The sequence below is a fragment of the Anomalospiza imberbis genome, chromosome 2, assembly GCF_031753505.1.
Source record: "Anomalospiza imberbis isolate Cuckoo-Finch-1a 21T00152 chromosome 2, ASM3175350v1, whole genome shotgun sequence".
NCBI classification, from domain to species: domain Eukaryota; kingdom Metazoa; phylum Chordata; class Aves; order Passeriformes; family Viduidae; genus Anomalospiza; species Anomalospiza imberbis.
Window position 1 is genome coordinate 78,906,888 of NC_089682.1, and position 17,188 is coordinate 78,924,075.

Consider the following 17,188-nt stretch of genomic DNA (forward strand, 5'->3'; position numbering starts at 1 on the left):
GAGAATTATTACTAAACTAAAACACAGCCCTGAGTTATTACCTGGAAGCAATTTTTCCCATCAGCTCCTCTTTGTATTCTACACAATAAGCTGCTACTTTAGTGGCAGGAGGTAGATAAATATATTTTAAAATAATTATCTTTCACTTTTCCATTAAAATCATTAAATATCAGAAGAAATTTGGAATAAAAACAGTTAACAGTTATTATTTGAGTTTAAGAACAACTTCTAGATTGACAACAATAAAAAGTAAAAGAACTCATCTGGAAAGAAGGCAATGACTAAGATCACATGGGAAAGAGGTATTAAAAAAAGAGTGACCATGTTGCTAGGGATGTGTGGCTAAAGTACTCTTAAGAACAGCTTGAAATTACTGAGAAATGAGAATTAGAGGTCATGACGCGTGGTGCATCCCCCTACACTGATTCACTCAGACAATTATGTGCAAGGACTAAGTGATAACATCCTTGCTTTTGTCTTGTGAAACAATAATCATATATTTGAAGTAGATCAAGAAACAAAATCCTCAAGGCATTTGGTTTCAAGAAGGAAAACATAATACTTTTCATTTTTGTACGAGGCGAAACCAGCTACAGAAAACTGAATAGAAAAAAATAAGCAATTGCAGGCAGATACGGAAACACTACACTGTTTTGTTTCTATCAAAAACCCTCAACAATCAGCAACAACCTAGTGGGTGCACCAACTAAGGATATCATAAAGATAGAAACACTTTCAATTGATCTGTGCAATCAGCAAACCATATGAAGATGGGAATGTGTTCTGATATTATCAAATAGTATTGTTCTATACTCAAGTTCACTGAGTCATTGCTGACACAAAACCCTCCTTCCTAGTGGACACCTGCCTTGTTTCTGGGTAAAAGGTACAGTAAACCCTATTAATTTCATTGTGGAAACAAAACTAAGCCCACAAAACACCCCCCAAAAGTCAGTGACAATTCTGAAGGTCAGAAACATTTTCTAGAAGTGATTTTAAAAACATGATGAAGGAAACTCTACACTTAATTACAAAATAAAGTTTTCATTTAAGTAAGAGTTGTGTTAATGAATCTGAAGATTTCTCCCTTAAGAATTCTAAATGCTTGCACTTAAAAGTAGCATACTTGTGCAGACTGGTGGACGACACAAAACAGTAACAAATCAAATAGGAATATTATATAACAACTGTATAAAATATAAAATGACTGCATTATATGCACTGTGGCAAACAAAGCCCTTCATTTTTCATTTGTTCTATAACCCAAATGAAGTCAAATATATGTCATTTAGTATTTAGTTCCTGTTTATAAAACATTTTAATTGGCTCTATATGGATGTTAACAGTTCCCTACCAAATTACCTGCACTGATCTGTATTAATCAAGATGAATACCAAGTACACAGGGATAAGGCACAAGCTCCCAGTCACTGATGATGAGATGCTTAGAGTTCTGTTAGTTGAGGTTTCTCCTATTTGTTAATATTCTCTTAAGGTTAAAATCTTATAGTCTGCCTAAATTAGAAGACTGTGGTGTAAGGGAATTTATTTAAAGGCAATGCCCTAATAACCTGTAAACTTTCACGTTCCCTGCTAAGTAGAAGGAATTTTAGTTAGCCAGTCAAAGCTGTTTCACTAACAGATTTTGAAATTAACTTAAAACTAATATTAATAGAAGTGACCAGCTTTCCGGATGTTCGTTTTCATAATAAATTGCATCCAATAAATATACAGAACCTCCAATAAGACAAGCAAGGAAGGGGGAGAATGAATTCAACGTTTCATTTGTGTATCGTGAAATGAGCACAAAAATAATTTAAGAAAACTCTTTTAGACCTTATAATTTACCCATTATGAAGCACAAATGTAAAAACAAAAGCAAGACTTCAATTCTAGGAAGAGAAGCTTTCAACCTTTTTTAGTCAGCTCATCAGCAATTCCCAACTAGCCTGGTCATTCTAGACAAGTAGCAGCTGAAGCATTCATTGCCGAACAAAATAATGAGTAAGACAGTAACTTCTGATCTTTTGAATACAGAAGCATTAAAACTGCGCCCTGAGGAAAGACAGAAATTAAGGAAGAACAATGAATGACCTTGCTCTGGTAGAAGCATTTGATAAAGAGATGGTTACAGTTCAAGATTGGAGTAATTTCTTCTGAACCCATGACAAGCAGCTGAAAAGCTGGAGGGTAACCTAATTTTTGAAAATCTGATGATCTCATCTGCTCCAAGTCCTCTCCAAAGGGTGGTTTGGCTTTAAATCCACATTATTTTTTCTTCTCAATAGCTCCAATGTAGAAAAGCCCTACAACGTCTTCTTGTTGCAAAATTATTATTTGCTGCTGACAACACATTCCTCCATTAAAGTATCCTTCCCTTCCTGGTGGCATGGGAAGAGGGAGAACACTGTAAGACAGAAGGAATAGCTGTCGTAGTTAAAGTGAAGAATCAGCATGTGCAGAAGAACGTGACATCTCAGTTCCTCACCAAGGCCAGACCCACTCTGACAGACCACTTCCCACGCAGAATGTACCCACTGTTGGTTATTACCTGTGGCGTACCAATGACAGAGCAGACACATATTTTGAAAGAACTTAGGGCTTCCACAGAGAAACAGAGAAAACCCACACAGTTTAGAGTTTTAAAGCCTGAAACTGCTGGCCTCCAGAATCCACAGCAAAAAGTCGAAAGTCTGTCCAAAACCTTACGTAACTTCATTCTAGAAATTCTTTAACATCCATAATGGAGACAAACACAGAAGATCACAACTCTTAGAGCCTCGCCTCTTACAGGTTTACGGAAAATGTCCTTCTAGCTTACCCCTCCTGTTCAAAATACCCAAATACACACATTTCAGCTGTTTCATGCTCAGTGTTATTTTGGTGGGCAGTGGCAGCAGCTCCTGCTCAGCCTGGGTGTCCATGAGCCAGGTGACTGCTGCCATACACAGACAAGGGCTGCTTTACTTTCCACGTGTTTGGTGTCTGAAGAGCAAATACCTTCACTGTACATGCTTTCTGCAACACCTCCTGTGTACATACCTTTGTCTGACAGGGCCACAGGAACACAGCACCCTCACTCACATCACAGGCTGACACATCTCTGAACATGAATAATGAAGTTGGAAGTGTTATTTTTCTGCCTTTAGAAACAGAAGTCAAAAGAAAGCTCATGGACTGGTAAGTTACAGAACCAGTGCAATACATATGAACCAAAATTACAAAAAAGCACTATTAATACTACCTCTGCTTCAATAGGAACATTTGAGGAAATCAAACTACATTAATATGCAATCAAGTGCCACAACTCCTCAGTCAAATACCAGCTACATAGTTTCACCAATATCACATCAGAAGCACCAATCCACTCTTCTTATGAGGAAAAGGACTTAGAATAAAGCAAAGAAGTGCTGTAAGTTCCTATTCCAGTGTATGAATATAATAAAGCAGACCAGGAGTGGACTATCCCAATGGTATTACAGGGTAACATGAAAAAAAATCAGCAACTGCTGGCAAAAAAAAAAAAATGCAGAAACTGCGGGCTGGCAAGTATCAGGCAGGGATTAGTCCTGCTTCCACGAGCATGGTTACTCTCTGGTCTGTGTTTCATGTCTGCCCCTCTTTCTCTCTGTACTTTCCAGCCTGTGTTGGCTAAAAACTTGTCTGAGTCACAGGCAGTATTTTAAGAAATAAAAGTCCTCATCTTTGCATGACATTTTGGGACACTGCCAAGGAATATTGGGTGAGCATCTTGGTTTCAGAAAGGCAGTTCTGCTAAGACTATAAGAAAATCATATCCTTGGCTAAAGCATTTGACTTGGTAATTTACTGATTACTTCCAAAGTTTTTGTTTAATTATCCAGACTAAAAGACAATGCTGACATTTGTATAAGCTACTTTCCTTTATTTATTCATTTTAAGGACCTGTCTGAGTGTAAGCAATTAAGATCTACTTGTGTTTTGTTTATAGGGTTTTTAAATTGAAATATGTCTTCTGTTTACTACTATTTCAGAGCAACATGATGCTCCAGAACTGAAAAAATCTGTTTTTCCAGTTTCATTGTGGAACTTGCTAAACCACTGATTTTCAGCTTACAGCCTACAGGCCTCAGAATTCCATTAATTATTTCTTAAAAGTGCTCAGAAAAATAATTAAGAATTACAGAACTGTTTCAGCACTCCTAAATTTACTGTAAAAGGACATAACCTCTTCAGGAGGAAGTCTATCAAGGGTCTACAAGTTAAAAGATATTAAAGGACTCTGGTATTTATATATTTTTAAGACACCAGTAACTAAACATCACACCACAAAGTTTTATAAGCTATACACGCAACTCACTGCATCTTTCCTTACATGAGGATCTCAACACCTTCATCGAGCCTTCCAAGGCAAATTCTTAACACCCTTTCACCCTGAGCCCACCATGATTAGGAAAACACAACATTTAACCAGGTTAAACTGCAAACCTATTCAGAGATCATATTGTAAACAGACAAGACCTAGAAAACAGATGTTATTGCTCCAGAGGTTCTCCAGTCCCACTGGGCTAACACTTGGAAAAAGCAAACAGGTTTTGCTTAATGTAAACAATACACAAGAAGCACCGTCTTAAATAAGTAGTTAAATTAACTACTCCAGTTAAAATAACAAAGACATTCGAGAACACAAAACTTTATCAGAAATGAAGAGCAACTATCTCATGGAAGTGGTAAACAACTATTCTGAATTCACTTACACACCTACTAGTTCTCTCACCCAAGAGGAAAGGAATTTAGAGCCTCTAAAATGGAGACATGTCTGTGAGGAGTGCCTTGATAATTGCTAGTGGAAAAACACAGGTAATTTTTTGCCAACAAAACATGGGAAGTTAGAGACTGTGTGTACACAGGGACAGGAAAGAAGGAAGGGAAGATAATGTGTCATAATACAAATATTTTTAACCCATAGTGTTTGCTACCCAGTAGAATTATGCCTTTTAACTTCCAGGCTACTCTTTCAAGGGTGCTTAGAGGACACATTGGCTAGATGGATTGTAGTTTGCCAGACTGAAAGGCAAATAGCAGAAGATGGGATTGCTTCAGCTCCCACTGAGTCCAAACACTGTTTCACCAAATATTCTTTATGCAGTAACAACTTTATTATTAATAATCTGAAAACATCTCTTTATGTTTTACCCACAGCCCATACAAAGATGACAATCACTATTGACACTGTGCCTGCAGGCACCTTCCATTCCTTGTTGAAAGGACTTTGCAAAAATCAAGGCATTCAGGCACACCTCTAGTAAAGAGCCCCAGAGCAAGTTCCTTCTGACAACTTCACTCCACACACCATGTAGCCTTTAAAAAAAAAAATAGAAAGTTGCATTTTGGTTTGTTTTTTTTTTTTTTTTTCCTTTTTAAACAGGCAGAACACTGCTACCTTCCCTTTGTTGGTAACCCTTCAGAATGTCTGCTCTGTGCCTCTCCCAAAACTCATACTTCTTGCTATGCCCATCAGCAGTAGTTCTGTTAAGGTCTTCACAACAGCACATTGAACAGGCATCTTCTTGGACTGAACTGCACAGAAGCTGAAGTCAGCCTTGTAAGTTAAATTGCAGAAGCTGAGTAGAATAGCAGAAGCAGAAGATGTTTATACAGATAGACATGCACAGAATGTGTGGTTTAGTGTCAGAGTGAATGTTGTGATCATTAGAAGAGCAAGAACATCCAACAACTGGCATTTAAAACACCTAAATATGAGCTCAATTGCATGTGCTTTGCAGTTCAGATACAGCTAAAGAAAGGAAGGTCTTGAAATTACAGCTCACATTTCTTCTCTACCTCAAGCTTGCTCTGACCTACTCTTGCAGATAAATGTATGTGAAAGATGCACTGGTTTGATTAAGACACAACATAACTTTAAGGGAAGATGAAGGCATAGGCAGCTGATTTCATATTCCTAACTTCCCTCCACTAGGGATTCTTTTTGAAAAAAAAAAAAAAAACAGAAAGAAGCAAGTTAGCTTTTTAAAATTAATCAGCAAGGAAGCAATTGTTAGTATCCAGACTTCTGCACTGTATCTGAGAGTTAAGGACTCCACTGCTAATAAGGCAGGTCACAGCCCAGCATTGTTATCTCAGGTTTTCTGCAGAAAATACTACAGTGTCTACATCAGGTGCATTCTTTTATTAAGGTTATAAATGTATTAACATTAAAGGCAGGTGATTGTCTCTCTTAAGGAAGTTAGTTTAGGATCTGAAAGAAGGACAAAGAGACCAAGGACTGTTGGTCAGCACCACTGAAATCAAATGTCATGTGTGAACAAAGAATTTTTTTTTTCCTTGAAATATTTCCCCCACTCAACTGAAGTAAATGGTAGTTTACTAAAAACTTAGCAGTTCCATCAACTTTCAGATGGAAATATTCTTAGCTAAATGAGTAGCAGCACATCTTTATGCATCAATAGCTTACATACTCACACCCACCTCATTTATTTGTCCTCCCAAATAGGAGTATGCTATACCAGAACAAGGATTTGTATGCAGTGATGCAAGTACTCTAAAAGCCTTCATCATATTTACACAGAAAGCAACACCATCCTTCAGCATAAAAATGTTCTGAGTAGGATACAAGGCACAAAAATAGGTGGGAATACAAAGCTTTCCTCAAGAAAAACATCTGGGTCCCTACTTATGTTTGTATTCATGCCACATTTGAAAACTCTCCTCCACGGAAGTGGATGCACATGTCTGCCACACATTCTGCAACTGCTTTATTGAGAATCAGAGAGATTTAAAACTCATACTTTTCCCACATACAGAAAAAAACTCCAAACATTGAGGTAATCAAACTCAAAAAATATTACACAGAAATTCTGAAAATTCTTTTTACATCTGCCACCTTGCTCACTTACCTTGCAGACACTTGTACCTGACCTGTGTCTAGGTTACAGTGCAAGTAACTCTGGATAAACACCATACCTGTCATTATGCCCCTGGAAAAACTGCAGCACACTATACCAGAGTTGTAATGCAATTTGTGAAATATCCCTCTCCTTTCTTAATTTTAAATTGTTCGTTACATTTCCAATTTGTTCTGCTCTTCCTATTCAGATAAAGTCTAAACAGCATACATCATCAAGGACTGGGAATAAGTTGTTCAATGTATGATCAATTCTGGCTGGTTCAAAGGAAAATTTAAAACCAAATGTAAGTATTAAAAGAAGATTCACTGACCAAGCATTTCATTGCTGTCACTGCAACTACAGAGTGATGTCTCGTGCCATTAGAAGAGGTAGAGTATGTACAGGGCATAGATAAGAAATGTCAAGAAACAGTTAAGCAAGAATACACAGGGAATCACATCTGCATGCTGTCTGAAGACAGACATTATTTCTTCTGAATTATTTCTAGAGATTTGGAATGAACCTGCCTTATTTAAACCACATGCCCCAGAATGTGCTTTCCTTCAAAACATTTGTGCAGATGGGACGATTAAAGACCATCTTTCTGCATTGGATATTGTAATGACCTAAGTCATACATGATATTGTTGTCAACAACAAAGTGATGTTAGCAACACCACTCATTACAGCTGCAATGCATCACACACAGTTTAAGGCAAAGGTATAATTCAAGCAACTTGATGTAACTACCTTAACTGTTTTTACATCCTCCCTTCAGTTACTAAGGAGTTCCTAAGATGGATGTGAACAACCACCCTTGGGAATCATCCATACTACTGTGCAATGTACATTACTCAACCTAAAGCAAAACCTTTTTCAGCTGTGCAAACAAGAACTCCCTTTTAAATTTTACCATATTTTTTAGAGCCTTTCAGTAGATATACAGTAAGAGCACATTTCCATTCTCAGTTTGGGCTTGGGCAATCCTGTAGCTCCGATTCACCAGCACAGGCCAGACTCATTCAGCCAGGTATGCTGAACCACAAGAGACAAAGAAACTTTTTAAGTATGTTTGTGTGCCCTCAAGCATCTGATCAAGGTGTGGGATTTTGTTTCATGTTGCTACACACACTAAACAAACACCAAAAGACTATTCTTTAATAATACTTGAGTATAATTTCTTCAAAAGATTGCGACAGCCTTGCCTGTAATCAACAGGTATCAAGTACTTACTTTAAGCTCAAAATAAAGTCCTAAGTCTTTTAAGAGTTATCAGCTCCCTTTGTTTCTTCCTCACTTTCTTACAGATATACTAGCAATGCAAGACTAATCCAGCCTTAATTTCACGTCATTAGTCAAAATTCACTTTCTTCACATAAGTCTTTCTGTAATTCCATGTCATTTGGAAAAACATTTCTCTATTGTCAGTTAGCTGTTGTCAGTCCATTATAAAGTTAGCAACCATTGCTACAGAATATGCCTAAAAAATCTTCCAAATTTCTATTAACTTGGTAGTGAATAAGCCAGGCATACCTTGATATAGTAACAGCCCATCAGGTTAATGAGTAACAGCAGCAGGTAGCAGAGGAATAATAGAAACCAGGAAAGATGAAAGAAGGAGCCCACAAGACTCACACTTAATCTAGTTTTACACTGATAACATAAAAAAACCATTTTTCTAATTAGAAGCAACCTGGAGGTTTTTGCCAGAATGTCAGTAAGCTCATTCCACATATCAAGTACCAGTTCACTCCAGCTTACCTGAAAATTGACTCATGTGGAAAGTCACACCCCTACAGACAGAAGTGTTTGGTAGAGCTTGACTCAAAGAAGTTCTGTGATCTAAACTATGTCTGTAATTAGAATTCAGAGACCAGATTCACTGGTGTATCACTAAGGCTTCCTGGTGGAAGCAGCTTTCTGTAGAAATTTATATTATAAAAAACCCACTAAAAATGAAGGCAAATACTTATAAAGTATGAAACTCAAGGAGATTAATAACATGCAGAGATGAAAAAGCATAAAAGCCTACAAGCAAAGCAAGTGCACCTGCTGGGAATCTTACTGGGAAGGGAAAGCACAGAGTCTAAGCTCTGGATATTGGCTACAAAGATGAAGGCACTTGACAAAGCAGACAAATATTTTTCACACATTGGGTATTCTTACCTTTAATAATGTAGAAATATTTTTTATACCAACAGGCCAACATAAAAATATAGGCCTGAGTGAGCACATGGAAAGGGAGAGGGAAACTAGCAACAAAATGGAATAATCATGGCACAGCCAGTGATATAGATTACCAGGAGCTCCCATTCTGCTGCCATATGCTGCATCTAATCCACTACAGGAGCCCACAATTACCTTGATCTACATTCTACACCACATACACACAAGATACATTACTTACCTTTAGGTCCGTTCTCCAAAGGATGATAAACACAACAAAAGATTAACAGCAGTCGTGGAACCTGCCTTCAGTCTTGCTCTCGCACATCCCAGTGACACATTATGTAACTTGGCACCAATAAAGGAACACAAAAAGCAATCAACCACCCAAGCAGGAACCAGATAAACCCACATCTACTCATGAATTGAAAGACAACAAGCTTCACATCTAAACTCCTTACACACTCCTGTGCCTGCATGAGCAGAAGTAAAGAAAGCCTACCAGTCAGAGGATGATACTCATTGGTACAGCTCAAGAATTAAAGATAACATAAGAAGAAAAAAAACAGACCTGCAAACCTGCTATTGTTTCTTCTTTAGTTATTCTGAATTAGTTCCAGGATTTGCAAAGATCCTTCTGTTTACTTCTCCCATGAGAAATGCAAGTTAATCCATTAAAAACAAAACAAACAAAGACAAACATTACTGAACAGATGACCCATACTAAAAATTCTGGAAACACAGAGCACTTGTCACGGTCTGCAGTTCATTGCAGAAAATGACCAGCACTGGAAGAAGTAACTATTGCTTCCTTAATTCTTAATCTTCAGTGAACATATACATTTTCTAGCCAGCTGGCCAGCAGAACAATCAATGCCTAATTTTAAGGAATTAATCAGCTAAATCAGTATAAAAGAAAGGGGAAAAAAAACAGTACAAGGAAATAGAAACCTACAAAACTTTTGCTGTTTATCATCATAACTTCGCAACCAAGTATAGAGTTCCCATCCAATAGGACTGGGCATTTCAATTTTTAGTCATCTCATAAAGCTTCTGAATATTTTGGTCAGTCTAGGGGAAGTAGGGGTTGCCAGGTGAAGACATCATCAGTCTCACAGCCCATGACTGAAGTTCTTCATTAGTACAAAATATGGGTCAGCAGAGGAGGGAGGACACTTAAGTTCCCCTCTTCCTTCCTGCAACCATTAAATTTCCACAGTGGAAGTAAGCCAGCACCTGTCAGCCTAGCTGAATTCATGACAATGAAGTTTTTGATGCTAACATGGGGTAAACCAAACTTCTGTGAGATTCATACCATACTTCAGTCCTACATCTGACTGTGACACTACACGTATTATTCTTGTCTTCCTTCCCTGTCCTCACAGGAATATGCACAAAGATGAAGCAAAATTGAAAGGCGATAAACATGGAATATGCACAAAGATGAAGCAAAATTGAAAGGCGATAAACATGGCTGCAGAGCACATCACTTGCACATGCAGTCTCTGAAACTCTCCCTCCAGAGAGAGTCTGTCTCTTCTAGAGCACTAGAAGAGTGTAATCTTCCAGCACTCTACTGTTATTTTGGACTCCACTTTTATCACGAAACTTAAAAGAGTTCCAGCTTTGTATTTCACAAACCTGACTACCCAAAATGCAGGGCCTCATCCAATACCTAATGGAGAGACACTGCCCCTCTAGTCTAAGAGTTAAGGCAGGGCAAATCAAAACACCATAAGCAAACATCACCTGTCAGCTGGTTACATGAGAGCTTCTGCACACAGAGGTATCAGTGGCCACCTGTCACTTTATCAGTGACAATCAAGCCACATGCAACCTAGAAATACCCAGTCAGGTCCATTAACTCTAGGTTGCACAAGATTCCCAGCAGAGCCTCTTACAGAAGTCCACGTCTTCCAGCCCAGGTCACAGAAACCTCAGTTCAACCTCAGCCAGCCCTTCACCTGACCAGCTCCTAATGTGCTCCACGAGTGGCACAAGGTGTAACCGCCCAGGAAATGCGGCACAGAGAGCATCAGCTGCCTGCCCCAAATTCGCTCTGCAGAACTGAGCGCTGCCTTTGGGCAGAGGTCACCAAGACACCAAGTGTCCCAGGAGCGCAGCACGCTGCTGGACAGACCCAGAGGGGAAAACTTGTTAGTGCCGCCAGCAGCTCTCAGCAGAAGCCCTCCCACACCAGCTTCGCACCGGGCAGCACTCACCGCAGGGACATCCACCCAACACTGTGGGAACAGCTGTCCACCGCACCCAGAGCATCCCCCTCCCGGCACTGCTTCCCCTTCGGGACAAGAGCGGGCGGGAAGGGCGGCCTCTCACCTGGAGGAGCACGGCCAGCAGGACGCACAGGTACACCTGATAGGGGCCCATCTGCCCCACCAGCGGGAACGCCTCCTCCACCTCCATGCCGCTCCCCGCCCGCCGCGCAGCTCCTACGAGCGGCCGCCGAGCAGCGCATTCCCGGGGCGGGGCGGGGCGCGGAGCGGCGGCCGGGCCCTCACGGCGCTGGAGCAGAAGCAGAGGGAGGAGAAGGGAAAGGAGGGAAGGGCGGGAGGCGCGATGCGGTGCTCATGCGCAGCTCCGGGGAGAGCAGCCGGGGTGCGGCCGCCTCCCTCCTTCCCGGGCGGCCGGCGGGGAAGCGGAAACGCTCGCGGCCTCAGCGCAGGCGCACGGGCCGGGATTCAGTGGTTTGGGCTGGGGGCGTGTGGGGCGCTGGGCGGGGCAGCGCCGTCAGGGGGGCAGCGCCGTCAGGGGGGCAGCGCCGTCAGGGGGGCAGCGCCGTCAGGGGGGCAGCGCTGTCAGGGGCCTCACAGTGAGCGGGCTCGGCGCTAGGGGGATGTGCTTGCTGAGGTCTCACCTGGGCACAGCTCTTGAGAAGGGGAGAGGGCACAGAGGTGTAGCCTCTGCACCCTTTTTTAGAGCAGGGCAGCACGCTGGCCTTGCGGGTTGGGCGAGAAGGCTGCGCCGGGTCCATGGTGGCGAGATGTTCCCGGTTTGATGGCATTGTCCATGCAGCGGCTGGGCTCCCACCGTCCGGATTCGTCCAACAAAGCACAGCGGAGTCACTGTGCGCTCAGCGGGTTTGCACCGTGGGAAGCTGCACCCACAGAGTGTACGCTGCTTAAGTTCTGTCAGTTGACAGCGGACCCCAAAATGCTGACGCACCTCAGCTGTGGAATATTCTGTAATGACACTTCATAGCCTACCTGCCGGTAGTTGAAAGAAGAAAAAAAAAAAAAAAAAAAAAAAAAGCTGAATCTGACATAAGGCTATTGTGTAGGTGCCACTAGAAGTCAGTTCGGCACCTACACAAATCTTACTGGTTTTGATTTAATGCCTGGTGAGGACGTGCCTCTCTCCATTACACCAGTTTCCACAAAACTGTAGTTGTAGTGTATTTTATGAAAAGAATTTTGAGAGCCTTCACTGTAAACATGGGGTAGAAGTTCTCACTTAGAAGTAATGGGAGTGGTTTGGGAAGGAGCATGAACCCTACTGCATAGAGAAGGGAAGGGAGATAAATGCAAGTGAAAATCTTGCGAAATGGCAATGAGCTTTTCATGGTCCATTTTCATTACACCTTTACAATAAAGCTCCAGGAACATGAAACAACTTATATTGTTGAGACGTTTTTTTATCTAGTGGTACCAAGAAGCAGCAGCAACATCTTTATGTTTGTAGCTTTTATTGTAAGAACAATAGAAAGGAAGAGAGTTGTTGTGAGTTGTGACCTTTAGGACCATGCCGGGAGCTTGGGAAAGAATACCATTTCTGTGCTGAAAAAATCTTGGCAAATCGACAATCATCAAAGCAATTTACTCTTAAAATGAAATTCACCTTTGCCCTAAGTACTTCTTTTCATATTTGAGGCTTAGTACAGGTTGATTAAAGGCAAAACAGCAAAGGATTTCTGAAATGTCAGGACCTTTCTGCTGTTCACCCAACTGCACTTTTCTCATTTTATTGCTCAGCTAAGATGTGGAGGACATGTCTTTGTGTTCGGGAGCTCTGCACTCATCTCCCCTGCATCCTTCCCACTCTTGCCAATTCAGCCACACTTTGTGGCAACCACAGCTTTATTCCAGCTTGTCCAGTAACAGGGAGCTTTACCATCAACACCCAGCTCCTCCCTGACTCTTGAGCCAAGATGAACAGACCCTAGGGAAGGAGGTGGTATGTGTCTCCCTGTCAGGATTGTACCGTCCCCCGAATTGCTGTGTGCACCCTGCATTTCCCAGGCACTTCTCATCTCTGTCTCACTTAGGACTTCCAGCACTCCTGCCTGGGGATTTTCTTTCCTATGCTCCCTGCTTGCTTACAGCCACCCAAGCTCCAGCTCTGCCTGCTATAGGGGCAGCAATTGAGAACTGTCAGCACCCTCCATGGGGTGCTGCCTTCCAGATGATGCTTCTGCTCTGCTCCTGCCATGCCTCTGCTGAGATAACACCTCTGATTCAGCTTCCAGTCCCAACCATAGTGAAGTTACAGCGTTGGCCTTACATGTAGCAACACCGAGCAGCAATGCCCTGTGTCTGGGGAAAACAGCTGTTGGGAAGCTGTCTCCTCTTGTGCTGCTGCTTCCCAAAATGAGTCCAGCAAAGAGCCATGAAGGTGACTAAGGGACTGGGGCATCTGTCATGAGAGGAAAAGCTGAGAGCTGGAACTGTCTAGCCTGAAGCTAAGAAGGCTCAGGGAAGAACTTCACTAAGAGTGTAAATAACCTGATGGAAAGGAATGAAGAGGAGGAGCCCAGGCTCTTCTCAGTGCTGCCTTCCAGCAGGACAAGAGGCAGTGGGGGCAAGTTAAAAAAAAACTCACTGCCGATGAAAGGCCGCTGTCCCATGAGGCCAGTGGTTTTAGAGAGGATTGGATGCAATTTTTAGAGGTTTCAGTCAACAATAGCACTGCACTCCACTTAGCCAATGATCTGTCCTTGCTGGAGCCCTGAGATCTTCCCAGAGAATTATTGTCTGTGAAGTTCATTAATGTAAAATTTGCTCCCTCCTCCTCCTCATTAATAATCATGTCAAATAAGAATACTCTTAATAATCCTGTCTGTGAGGAATTTTTCTTTTAATGAGAGCAAATCAGTCATAAATGTGGTGCCCCCTAGGTTTTTCCACATCACTCCCAAACCTCTCTCTGTTACTACTGCTTCATGGGTTTGTTGTCATTAGAGGCATACACATCAAATTCATCTGGGCAACCCAAAACTGAGACAGCTGCGTGGCTTCTTTTTTCAGCCTTTCTGAAATAATAGTTCCAGATACATTCTGCCCTGTTCTGTCTCTATGTAATGATGACCCAGAGCATTCAAAGCACTAGATATATGTAAATGCAAAGGGACAACGCTAAACTATGTTCCTCTCTGGGAAACAAATAAATTTAAAAAATTTTAAAAGAAATCAGATATCTTAGAGTTTTAGCACTAAAAACTCATGCTGGTTCACTGATGTTCTGTTTCCAGATTTGCTATATTCATTTGTAGTAATGATAGTGGGCAGTAATTTTTCTTTGGAAACATAAGCAATAGTAGTTTTAAAAAAGACCTTAAAAGAACTTTTGATGTTCCTACCTTCTGGCTGGGGATTGCTTACGCATTCAAAGGTGTCCACACAAATTGTTGATTCAGCAGTTGGCACAGATGATACCTAAAGAAGTTCTGTTCCTGATGGAGGAACTTACAGGTCATCCATGAGTGGATAGTGTGAGTTAGATACGAAACTCTGTAGCCAGGCTGCTGTAGATGACAGATGATAAGTGTGTTCAAGTGAAGGATAAACAAGTACTAAAAAATACAAAATTCCTCTGAGGTTTATCTAAAAAAGGAAACACTTCTGACTCTGAAAAGCCCCCGGAGACAAATTGTTCAAAGCTGATATCTGAAGGAAATATTTACCTTCTCTTGTGATACTCCTGTGTAGACAGTAGCTTTTGGCCTCAACAGGAGATGGCATTTGGGCCAGAAAAGACATTTGCAGTCCTGTTGCCACTTTTGTGGTCTTGCACTTCATCAGGTTCCCATCTCCTCATGACCTCCACCCCCCTACCTCACAGGAGGTTTCCACCACATCAGTTGTGCTGAATGCTGAAGAATGAATGGCAAAAGACTGAAGTCTGTCTGTGGCAGTGAGAATGGCAGCTGTGGGAAGAGTGGTGGAAATCTCTTCCACAAGAATATAAAAGGGTTGTGGTTCATAAAACCCATCGCTATTAAAAAAGCCCAGAGCTAAGAATGGGTCCCTCCTTTACGATGAAAATAAAGCAGAGGTTCTCTTGATCTCTTAACTTCATCTGGTCCACAGCACGATGACAGGAGCAATCAGAGGGTTGACAGTATCTGCCAGAATGCTTGCCTTTTCTGGCTTCCTGTTATGGAAAATGAAGATTTTTCCCAACCAGACTAATCAGCTGCTCGTTGCAGCTGGCTTACCCCATAATACTATGCAAAGCTAGCATATGGCTCATTACAATATGCCCTGACTAAGTGTGCAGCCAAACAATCCACCAAGGCATTTTTGCTTCTCTGATGTGTTGTTTGCACTTTTTGCAAACAAAGCAACAAACAATTCCTTTGGAGGCACTTTTCAATTTTAGATGAGGCTTGGGGATACTGAATTTCTGTCTGAACTGTGAATGATGTTAAAAGCTGATTCCCTGTCCCTTCCTAGATGGACAGTTGTCTGTTGCAAAACAGATCCAGTTCAGGTTCCTGAGAAATCTGAGCTTGCTCACATATCATGTATCTCTGGCAGTGGATAGTTGCTCTCAGGATGTTTCCCCTGGTCACACCCCAAAGTGCACATCTGTGACCACCACCTTCTTGGCCAGCAGCTTCTGTAATCCTCTCAATCCTGCTCAGTTTCCCATCACTTAGACATTTCCCACAGTGTCCATCCTGGGGTGGGAGCTCTGTTTTCATCACAAACACTGACAGGGGTTTCAGGTTAGGCAAAGGAGTTTATGAAGCACACCTCTGTGCTTAAACATACTAAAATCTTAGTAATGAAAAAAAAAAAAAGAAAAACCAGGGTAGTCTTAAGAAGCAGAACTGGCCTCTGTGGCCTCCCAGCAGTGACTGGGACAGAGATAACAATGTTGAACATAAAGGTGAGTGCTTTTACCTCTAAATGGCTGTCTTGAACAGTTGAGCCACACTGCCTTTGAGAGAACCCATGTGTTCTCTGTAGGTTCTTTTCTTTCCAAGCAGTCATCATTTGGCTGCAGTACTGCTCATAATCTTGACATTTACACCATTCATTCTCTGCCATATCACCAGCACACAAAAGACTTGTTTGGACCATGGCTTGCTCTGGAGACTGATGAAGATCCCACAGAAGTAAGCAGAAGCACTTACAGGTGGTTTGTCTGGCAGAAGCAACAGCACTCTGGATTTGGAGGCAGAGAGGGCATTCGGCAAGTGATAGCTTTTTCACAATTCCCTCAAAATGCAAAAAGTAAGGATAACCTCATGGATTTCAGCAGCTATTTCTATCCCAGGTGTGCCATGTAGTGCAGTACTGGTATTCTGCTCAGTATGTTTGACCCCCCCTCCCCCCATTAAATTTCTTAATTACCACTGCTGCAGTTTATCACAGGAGAAATGCATCTTTCAACAGCAAATCCAAACTGAAAAAATAGGGCTTTTGTTCCTGTCCCACTCTTACAAAAGAAGTGTGATAATTTAGGAGCACCCCTCAAAAAGGAAGGTGTAAAGACAGCCAGACACCAGGCAAGTGTGGCTGAGTATAAGGTAGAAGCTGATAGACAAAATTATCAGAAGTTTTGAGACCTAGGAGCACTGTGGCAGCACTATGGAAAGTTTGATGAGGACCTGCTTGTTGGACCTGATGGGTAGGCACAGACTGTGTTATATGGACTGCCAGGCTCTGGCTGGCACTAGCTCAGGCCTATCCCAAAGTATGATCTAAGGAACCGTGTAGATGTACCTTAGGCTTCTGCACGAAACAGAGGAAGCATCCATGGATGATGGGATTCTGTAAATTTAGCTCTAGACATGGGAGGTGGGGGATACTCATTATGTGAATAAACAGAATTCCACAAAGGGTTTTTTTATAGGTAGTAGTAGGGCATTTCTCCAGCAGATGGATTTGCAGCT

General features: G+C 41.7%; 2 protein-coding genes across 3 annotated transcripts in view; both read right to left on the reverse strand.

Annotated features, from left to right (window-relative positions):
- SLC22A15 (solute carrier family 22 member 15) overlaps positions 1-11,689 on the reverse strand; it is a 36,444-nt gene extending 24,755 nt beyond the window's left edge. For both annotated transcript variants that reach the window (XR_010996451.1, XM_068181965.1), the window contains exon 1: positions 11,389-11,689. Coding sequence is in view for 1 of the 2 variants with exons in the window: in XM_068181965.1 (XP_068038066.1) it covers positions 11,389-11,475 (87 nt within the window). In the remaining variant the exon portion in view is untranslated. The remainder of the gene's footprint in view (positions 1-11,388) is intronic.
- The window catches only part of ATP1A1 (ATPase Na+/K+ transporting subunit alpha 1), a 179,126-nt gene that overhangs the window by 134,100 nt on the left and 27,838 nt on the right, over positions 1-17,188 (reverse strand). The window lies entirely within an intron of this gene.